The sequence below is a fragment of the Corapipo altera genome, unplaced genomic scaffold (genome assembly GCF_003945725.1).
Source record: "Corapipo altera isolate COAL_440 unplaced genomic scaffold, ASM394572v1 50, whole genome shotgun sequence".
Taxonomy (NCBI): domain Eukaryota; kingdom Metazoa; phylum Chordata; class Aves; order Passeriformes; family Pipridae; genus Corapipo; species Corapipo altera.
Genome location: NW_020884889.1, coordinates 12,197,042 through 12,207,311, shown reverse-complemented (window position 1 = coordinate 12,207,311; position 10,270 = coordinate 12,197,042). Strand labels below are relative to the sequence as shown.

Sequence of the window (10,270 nt, the reverse complement as noted above, 5' to 3'; positions counted from 1 at the left end):
GGGGTCACTGCGCGGGGGTCACCGCCGTGCTGGCCCCGGCCCTGGGCGCTGGCGTTCGCCAACTTCCTTCCCTCTCGTGCTGAGCCGCTGCCGCCCCGGCTGATGCAAGGTGCTGTGTTTCATAAACACCGGCGCTGTGTCTTTAACGGCGCTGGCCCCGCGCCGCGCTCTGGTTCAGGTGCAACAGGAGCACCTGTGCGAGAGCAGCCGTGGGCACTGAGCAGGGAATGTCCGGCGCTGGCGTGGCCTGGCTTTCAGAAGCCACATTTGTCTTGCTGAAAATCATAACCTGTATGGGTTGCTAAATATATTCCTAGAGAAGAATGTTACTGTGGGAAAAAAAATTGCGACTTAGCAGAAATAATAAACTTGCAGGAGAACCTTGAAGAGTAATGCCACTAAACCTGGTTTTATTTCTGTTGTGTAACAAAGAAGCTATTGTGGAAGAGAACTGTGAGTTTTTACTTGCAGTGACAGCACAGCAAACTCCACAGAACACATTCCTGTTGGTGCCTGTTACTCATCTTTGTCAATGTTTATTGAAGGTTGTTTTTTTTTTTTCATCTAGGAAATCCTCTTTTTTTAAATGCTAGAACTTAAGGGTTTGTTTAGATTGGAGTGGTTATTCTCTCTGAGTCTGGTATTTATTCTGCTTCACAGTGGATAAATAGGATGTGGTATCTCATGTTTATTTTTATATAGATAACTGGGCTAACTTGTATTACGTTAGCAACAATGCATATGGCTGTAAGCTTTCACACCTTATGCTTCTGGTTTGCATTTAACTAAGGTTAGGAAAACAGTTCACACTTCTGAATCCCTGCCCCTCCAAATACCTTAAAGTTGAACTCTGAATATAATGGATATTTATTTTGACTAGATAGAAATAAAAAAGGTGGTGGCAGTAGTGGCAACGAAGATATCTAGTGAGAATACAAAACCAGTGAAACTGTGTGTTGGGGGGGGGGTGGTTTTTGCTTTTTCTTTTTTTCCCTAAGTCTTTCCTTCTGGCTTAGCCTGACATACAGGAGATGTGTGACACTACTGTATCCTTGAGTTATCCCTGCCGTTATTGGACTGGAACCCACTAATGTCATCTGGATTCATTAGGAAGTTTGCAGGCTTTATGTCTGTTTAATTCCTTAGTAGCTCAAAGCTACTTTTTCAAAATAACTTGCATTCAGGAAGTGCCAACCATATCCAGCACCTTTAGGTTGGTAGGAAAAGCATACTGGTTCTTACTGGATCTTTTTCATTTGGTGGAGATTAAGGCTGGTGATGTTTTTGTGAGTGGATCAGTTTAGCCATTCGGTTCAGATTGGTCTTCTGTATTTCAGTTTACTTAAGGGACTGGATTTGACCTCAGATTTAGTTATGACTATGTTTGATTTAGTTATGACTCTGTGTGTTATTAACCTCTTACAGAAATAAGCTGTTTAGCTGATGATTGAAGTTCAGGAGCACCATACCTAGGTAATTTTTTTATTAAAGTTTTTTAGGCTGTTTTCATCTTGTAGAGCTACCTAATTATTAAAATGCCTCACTTTTGATAACTGTTTTATGCATGTATGTTTAGTGAATGTACTTGTAGGAATGCATTGACCCTAAAGCTGCCCTTCAGTCTGATGCCAAGGTATCTGTGTATCATCGTTTGGCTAAATTTAGCAATTCTACCCACAAACCTCAGTGTTTTTGCAATTATTCCTTTTTTATCCCATTATTTTTCTTGATACTAAAAACTTTTCTATTTTGGAGGCTGATCACCTGTATGCAGTTACACACTATTAGTATAATATTCTGGTTGAATACAAGTTAAGTAACTTTTAACTCAAAGTCACGTATCAAAGTGAGCAAGTAATAGAAAATAATGATTGTTTGTCTGCTTTTTTATAATATTTTTTGATGATGTCAGTACCCACACAGTTAGGTCCTCAAATTTGCGTTTGGGAAGGGAAGATGGATGTTTACCATGTGTATTCAGTAGAACTGAGTTAGTGCTCAGTTACCTGCCCTGTGCTGTGGCTGGGGAGGGAGAGCAGGATGGCATTTGTGTTAACTTAGCCAGGGCCCAGGAGGAAATGCTGGAGTAGCTGAAGGAAGACAGATGTTACAAAGTCCAGCACAGAGCCTGCTGTTAAAATCTGCCCTTTCAACATCTGCAGATGCACTTGTATCAGAAACTGTACTGGTGACCTGAAGTTATCCTTTAAGAGTTCTCTTCACTTTTTGCAGCGTAGCCAGTGATGTTTCTGACAGGTGATGAGTTCTGGGGCTGGTAATTACCTTCCTCTGAAAGGAATGCTGTTGCTGCTGGATGCCTGGTCAAATTGAGAATAATTAATGACAGCAAGCAGATGTCATTGTCACTCTGGAACACAGTCTTTGCCATTTGGGCATTTGTTATTTTCAAGATTGAAGAAGTATGATTTTTAAATAGAACATGATTAAAAAAAAAATTTTGATTGTTATATGCTGTATGATGGAAAAAAACCCAAACCAAAATACATCCCCCCCACCCCCCCTCCCAAACCTAACATTCCCTAATTGAGATCTCAGGAAAAGCACTAATGAAGGAAGAAAAAGATCTGCAGGAAAATGACAATCATATTCAAACTAGGGCTTTATAAAAAAAATAGAAATTCAGTTTCTCTGTAGGTTTGATACCTAAGTTGATTATTAGTGAATATTTTTGCCTTATAAACTGTGGTTGTTATGGTCATCGTTGCCTTTTTTACAGAGGTACTGTAGATATGTTAATTGAAGTTAATGAGAAAAAAGTGTTATCTTAGAAAAACATACAATAACGACCATAATGCAGAGATAGGGGACAGATGTTTACTGTATTTCATAAGAAAGCTAAATGGAATTGAAAGTTTTGTATTTTGGTGTGCCAGTTTCTGGTCATACTGGCTTATTTGGATGTTCTCATTCAATGTTTGTGTGTATTTTCGGTGTTAACAAACGGGGAGTAAAGATAGGGGAATAAAGTAGAATAAATAAATTTAAACATGTAGGTGCTTTTCTCTGTGTTCATACTGGAAGTAATTAGATGTGGGAAATAAAGCAGGTGTCTGAAATTCTCCAAAGTTTTATTGAACCATGATTTGTTTTGCTGTTTTATTACATTGATGCATAATGAAACAGGCAGTTGATTGGAAATTGCTCAGTTTTGGGAAGATTTTCACCAAGATGAATCTATAGTAAATTTTATTTAACAACTTAATATATTTTTATTTCAAGGAACAAGAAATGCATTAAAGTTCTTTTTCAAGTCATTTTGCTAGTTAAGGACCTCAGAAATTGATCTGAATATGCAACAATAATGAATATTCTGTTTTCCTGGTAAATTCCTGGTAAAAAGGGGAAAAAATAAGCAGGGAGCTGCAGCTGGACAGTTTTCTTCTTAAAATAACTCCCAAAGTCCCAGTAGTATTGTAACAACTAAAATTTGTACTTCAGGTTATTTTTATTCTGGTTTTGTACTCTCTCAAATTGAGGTACTCTCAATTTTCCTCGGAATCAGTGTGTTTTAGAGCACTTGGAAGGAGTGAAAGAAACATGAAACGTTGCTTTTGGCCAGTAGTTGGAGAGAATTAGTCTCAGAAGATCCTAATTTGTGTATTCTCAAACAACCCACAGTGTTTTTCTTGAATAAACTGTAGTTCCTGTGCATGTAACAGTCTAGAAATTATTTCCCATACTGAATCATCTCTAAAACAATGATACTACAGATAAATTTTAACTTTGATTATTGATTTATTGACTACCTTTGTGTGTTTGTGTTTGCTCTAAGAGCTTTTTAGCTGGTGAAGTAGGTGTGTACTTAGCAAAGCTCTATTTCCTCAAGTATAAAAAAGATAATAGGAAATAAGTACAAAAGAATATATTTTCTTTCTAAACTTTTATTCTGGTTTTTTTCCCCCTAAATTCCAGAATAGCAATTTGTGAGTTAATATACTGTTCTGTGACATCATGATTTGGATTCTTTTGTGTTCTGTTTTTTTTTTTTTTTCAAGAGAGCAATGAAATTGTGTGTCTTGCATATTAAAAGAATCTACTTTTACTTGCAGTGTGTTTTGAAAAATGTCTGAAAATTCCAGTGACAGTGATTCCTCCTGCGGCTGGACTGTCATCAATCATGAGGTACCGGTTTCAAATTAGTGAAGTTCCCTCAGTTTCAAAAGCACAAGAGAGCTGGTTTGAGGCTTATAAATGTTGGGCCTTGGTTCCATTTCTGTTGGTAGCAAGCTGGTATTTAAGAGAAGGTTAAAACTTCTTTTCCTTGTTTTGGGCTGGATGGACAAGTTGGAATCCTGTCACCAAAAGAAACAGAAAACTCCTGCACACCAAGCAGGATAAAGGAGAGCACAGGCTGCTGGACTCTGCTCAGATAAAAGGGAAAGGGTTTACAAGTTGGCTACAACAATTGGATTACTCAGCTCTGAATTGCAGGCTTTGTTTTCATTCTTGGGATGGTTATTTTACACTGTAACCGCAAATGAATTATGCAGTCTAAATGAGTTAACATAACACAAGGTTATGGGATGGCAGGGGTTTGTCCAGCCAAAGCAGAACAGATTTCTGGGGTATAGAGATTTTCTGTTCCTGGTTATTCTTTCCTGGTTCAAGGAAATAAGAATGGGGAAGCAGTGGTGTTTGAGAGCTGCCATTATCAGCATTCTCCTGGTAAGACCCCTTTGAATCTTGGATGTGAAGGAGGTAGAATGGATGAGATGGGTGGGTACCTTCACACAGGTGTTACCCAGGGAGGGGGTGATGTGGACTTCTGTATGCTTCAGTGAATTGTTTTGGATATTTAGGAGAGAGATAGAGCTGTGGCTTAGACAAATTTAGAGTACTGTAGTGTTAATTTCTCACATATCATTGCGACCTGTATTGGTGATGACACATTGGAATCCGTTTCTGGATTTGTTTTGCACTGAGTTAAGAGAGGCAAGAAATGGCCATTGTCCAGATTGTGACTGCAGAGAACTGACAGCTGTGTGTGCTGAACTGAGTGTCTGCTTTGGACAGAGAGACAGTGCTGTGTATTGTTGGACTACTCCTGAGAAAGGACTTGCTAATTTTGTGTAGGAGGGTAGTGAGGTGATAATATCCTTTCTTGACCTCTTTGCTTTACTGAAATGGAAGGGTGATGGAGGTCTAGCAACAGATACAGTGAATCAGAGTTCATGCATTCACACCAGCCTGCATGTTTTAAGAAAAGGCTGCCTTACCCTATACTCAGGTAGCCCAGTTTCTTGGAATTTTAGCTAAAATTATAATCTGTTTTAAGCACTACTCCTGATGTCTGCCTTGTTGTAGAACCTGGGCAGATTAAATTTTTGTTATTCTTTTCCTTATTCACAATTTAAGAAAAGAAAGTAATGGTTCTTTCACACCAAAGAACAGTTGGGACATAGTAAATCTGTATACCTATCAATAAATCCCAGCCAAGCCAAAACCCCCAAATTATTTTGTATTTTCTTTCCTGAGATTTCTCTCAGATTTTAGGAAGTTACTTGTAATTGAGTTGTGAATTCCTGCAGAATTTTTGAGATTAAAACTGTGACACTTCTATAGACAAAAAGAAGAAAGATATAAAGCTTTTGACAGTTTCCTGAAACAGGTAATTTTTGAAGCCGTTTAAAAAAGGAACATACATTCTGCAATCACCTTACGAAGTTATCTTATGCAATTCTTTTTGAGGTATCTAATCTTTGTGAAGTACAGTCTCCTCTTAAAAATGAAAGCATACGTGTTTGCTTGAGTCCCTGAAATGAGACATCCAGGGAAACTGATCTGGAAGTATTACTACTACTGTAATTTCACACTTGCTGTTGCAAAAATAACTTATCTCTGTTTACAAAAACAGCTCAAGTTATTTATGGATCACAGTGACTTAGTATTTTTCAGTTATGTTTTGCATGTTTGTAGTTTTCTAGAACCTTACTTGTGTTCCATCAGTTCTTTTAAAGAAAAATTACAATATAAAGATTAAATATTTGGAATTGTCAAGCCTTTAATGCCCTGGTCTCCTAGCACTGTTAATCTTCAGTTCCTGTTGTGCTCTGAGGGTGTTGTTGACTGGCAGCTGACTAATAACTAAGACTCCTTTCTGGATTAAAGACAGAAATCTAATTTAGAGTTCATATAAATATTTGTTTTCCTGGTGTCAAAGATGTACTGTTAAAGCAACCATTCAAATTTGCTGACAGGAATTGAGATGGAGGAAAGTTATACATAGTTTTTCCTGGTAATAGCATTTATTAATGTTCATAGTGGTACTCTTGAAAGTTCCATTTTGGGGAGGTGATGTGTACTTACAGAAAATACATGGACATGTGTGCAAGAATTAGATCCCATATTCAAAACCTTCCCTGTTTCTCTAAATTCCATTTAATGAGCAGGTCTAATAAAGGTAATAAAAATAGTTATTTAAAATACTTAGCATAGTTATTAATTGATACCTTAATTGCTGTCCTTTTTCCCCCGAGAATTGTCCTCCTCTGATTTTTTTGACCTTGGTCATGAGTATTACACACTAACAGTTGTTTCCGTCTAGTTAATGACTTGATGTTTCACTTGCTTTTTTTTTTGCTCAAAATTTTCTTCAGTTTTAAAGGTTATTGTTCTTCTGTTTTTATTATTAATGTTCTGTTTTCTTTACAACCTTTTTCTCCTACTTTAGTGTTGGAAACCCCAGTAACTGTAATGTCCATTTAAACTCTTCACCTTCAGGGTTCTGACATAGAGACAGTGACTTCAGAAAATGGAAGCACAAATGATAATCATGAGTTTGTTTCAGAAGAATATGTTTCTTTGCAAGAAGAGGAGCAAGCAGTTGATTTGCAAGGTAAGATATTAAAAAAGGAACCGTTTCATGAAATAGATAAGTATCTATTGTAGCATTGGCACAAAATTAGAAACTCAGAGTTTCTATACTTTGCAGACTTCTGTCAAAGTACTTGCTTCATCAGTGTCATGGAAAATATTCAATCATCACCTTATAAAAGTATCTTTTATTGAAATAGATGAAAGTAGAATGTCTTTCATTTTGTCAATACTTTGGATGTGTTACAGAATAGTGTGCACTGATGCTGTTGGAAGATAGTTTATGGAAGTGTTATTGATAAAAGAAGTATTCCTTAATAATGTCATAGATCAAATAAGAATAAATTCGAAGGAACAGTCAATCCTTGTACTGCTAAAAAATAACATTGTGACACTGTGTTAGCATTTCTTGAGTTGGAAGTGCAAGTCTGGTGCATATTAATATAATGAAAATCCTTCGACTTATTTTAATTACTGAATTTATTACTACTGCTGTGTTATTGCTCTAAGACTATTGCTGTGAGAACACAGACATGACAGGTTCAGTGTGCAGTTGACTAAATTTGGCTGTGTTTCCAAATTCCTAACGTCTCCATGTAGAAACAGGATTAGACACAGAAACTCCAATGAATATCTGGAAAATACTTGAATTACCCCAGCATAAAAATGTACTGTAGTATCAGCTTACAATATAGGGTTGTCTTTTTTTCTACCTGTGCTTTTCATTTATAGGTTACTTGCATTATGATCAGTATGAGAATTTGGATTTAAGTGTCCTGGATTCTGATATTTATGGCAGTATGTTAAAAACAAGATTTAGTGCCTCTGATACAAGCACATAATAGAAATCTGTCACAATTGCATTTATTTTATGGGGTGTGGGCATAATTTGGGGTTACTGGTTTTAATTTCATGTTTGTTTGCTTGTGTTTTTTTTCCTCTTTTTATTTATGTAGCTCAGTGCAGCAATGATGAAGAGATACCAGTGGTAGATAACACCGTGTCTGGATTTGAGGAAACTCAGACAGTTCCAGAGGTAAAGTACATTCTGTCATTCAGAAGCTTCTCTGAGCCCCATCTGACAATGGCAAGAAATGTTTTGAAGGCATTAAAATGAAGATACAGATTTTTCCTTTCTTAAAGCTTTAACAAATCTCTTTTTTTAAAATTACTTTATATTGTATATACCTGAGTAATTTCCACGTTGTCCCTTTCCTCAGGAAAAGAAACAAAAAATTCCTGACGATGGCTCCTGTGTTGGAACTATTAGCGATGATTCTGACATTGTTACACTTGAAGCTCCAAAACCAGAAGAAACTCAGAGTCAGGAGGAAGCTCCAGCAGATGGTGAAGAAGCTCAAAGTTCAGAGGATTTTAACATGGGTTCCTCCTCTAGCAGTCAATATGCATTTTCCCATGTAGAAACTGGTAAGAGCAGGAAATCACTAAGCAACTGCGTGCGAAAATATCACCAAAGAAAGACCCCAGACCAGTCTTTGCTTAGGGAACTTTCTTTGTGTGGAGAGGGGGAAAAATAGCGTCCAAGTATTTGGAGTCTCTAGGAAAACTTCAGGTGCCCTCACGCTAAAATTTTGTCTGAATGTATGTCTGCAACCTTTTTCTTTGAAAGTGATCTGTCCCATTAAGCATTCACTATTTTAAGTAGAAAGGAAATTTGTAGCATATCTTGAAGAAGTAAAATTCTCCTGGCAATGTTTTTGGCTTTTATAGACTTGGCCTAAATGAGGAGCAACTGGGAGAGAAATGATTTTTGGTGCCATGAGGACTAATAGCAGCATGACTACAAAAATTTACCTTCATAGCTACATATAAGATATTCTCAGTACTTTCTTCTGGAATAATAATCATATTCAGGAGGAGTGATATGAATATTGGTTCAATTAAAAAAAAAACAAACCTCTAAAAGAACAAAAAACCTCTTACTCTTGTGTTGCTCTTCTCTAGTTCTGCAGTTTTCCTCTATGATTCTTTTCAGCTGCTTGTTTGTGGTCTTTTCTGTTCCCTTTGTGCTCTGTAACAGTTTTGTATTGCTGATTCTTACTCTTCAAATTAAGTTTATTTCAAGAGCAGGATTTTACTTAAGATATACTGGTTTATCTTAGAAATAGGATGCAGCATCCTTAAATATTTATGTATCTGTTTAGTATCCATTGGAAACACAAAGTGACAGCATCTAGTCACTTTGATGATTTGTAACAAAGCAGTTGCCTTCTTTGTCTTCTGGATGACCTGACTTAATTTCTGATTTAAAATTTAGTTGACTTTCTTTTTTTCTTTTAGGATGAGTTCTAAAAATGCCTTTTTTTTCCCCTTTATGTTTTTGTACACAAAAGTCAGTTGGCTGGAGAAGCTGAGGAAGATTCCTGATTGTGTAAGGGGATGGGGAAATGAGGTGAAAGAGCATGTGTCTCGCAGTCTTCCTTTCCAAGGTGGTGTGATTAAATTTGATCAGCTTGTGTAAAGCTGATTGCTTATGGCTTGCATGGAGTGTTCTTACAATTTTTAGTAGCAATCTGACTTGATCTTATAGTACTGATATTCCAGAGAGATGCTGAAAGCCAGTCCTCACTGGAGAATTGGTTAAGCTGTCAGTGCTTTATTTGGTGTTCAAAAAAACATTAATCTTGCATGGAGATTTGGAACAGACATCAGTGAGGTTTGTACTGTGTTTTAATATATGTGCTTGACTGTTTAAATGAATGGTTCCTGTTGGATTCCAAATCAGTGTGTGACTGGCAAAAATAATTTCTTCCTTCTAACTTAAGCTGATTTCAGCATGGTGTCTAGTGCTGCTCAGTCAATTGATCAAGTATTGCAGAAAATATCTGGAATACTTTTGCAATTATTTTAAATGCTAAAGTTTTAGCAGTTGACATTTGCATGGTACTTTTTGGCAATGGAAATCTTTGCCATCCACTTCCTGTTGGGTTTTCTATTGTGTTGGAAAAACTTCTGATTTTTTCTAATACAGATACTAAAATGTTCTACAAGGATTTTCTGCCACCTTTATTTGCAAACCAGTTCCTGTTTAGGCTGTCTTCACCATGCAGACAGAAATGTTTTAATACTGCTTCATGAATGATGTTAAACGAGCAGAAGTGCTCATATGCTGCAGTGAACTGTATCTGGGCTTGAGTGGTGTCTTGCAGAAATGTCGAGGATCACATTCTTAACTGATGATACTTCACCTGGTTTCTGGTGTAGATCTGACACTTAGTAGCAGCTAGAATTTTGGACTGCTATTGCAGTCACTCTTCATTTCATCTGTAGTCCTTTCCATCCTGGGATTGTCAGAGTACAGCTTTGTACTGAGTCCTTACAACAGCTGTAAGGCAGGGTCGTGCTGGTCTAAAAGTGTAATTGCTGTTGACAATTTGCCAGTAAGTGCTTATGAATGGCTCTAAGTGTCTTAAAG

The 10,270-nt window shown here is 37.0% G+C and overlaps 1 protein-coding gene across 7 annotated transcripts in view; it reads left to right on the top strand.

Annotated features, from left to right (window-relative positions):
- Window positions 1-90: 90 nt before the first annotated feature.
- The window catches only part of CCPG1 (cell cycle progression 1), a 23,688-nt gene continuing 13,508 nt past the window's right edge, over window positions 91-10,270 (top strand). For 3 of the 7 annotated variants that reach the window (XM_027644639.1, XM_027644638.1, XM_027644635.1), the window contains exons 1-6: window positions 1,452-1,473; window positions 4,071-4,143; window positions 6,742-6,856; window positions 7,791-7,870; window positions 8,055-8,262; window positions 9,189-9,284. In XM_027644639.1, the coding sequence (XP_027500440.1) occupies window positions 4,084-4,143; window positions 6,742-6,856; window positions 7,791-7,870; window positions 8,055-8,262; window positions 9,189-9,284 (559 nt within the window). In that variant the 5' untranslated portion in view covers window positions 1,452-1,473; window positions 4,071-4,083. Of the gene's footprint in view, window positions 110-161; window positions 173-1,451; window positions 1,474-4,070; window positions 4,144-6,741; window positions 6,857-7,790; window positions 7,871-8,054; window positions 8,263-9,188; window positions 9,285-10,270 lie in introns of those variants that run through there. The other 4 variants (XM_027644641.1, XM_027644640.1, XM_027644637.1 and 1 more) reach the window with 3 other exon arrangements.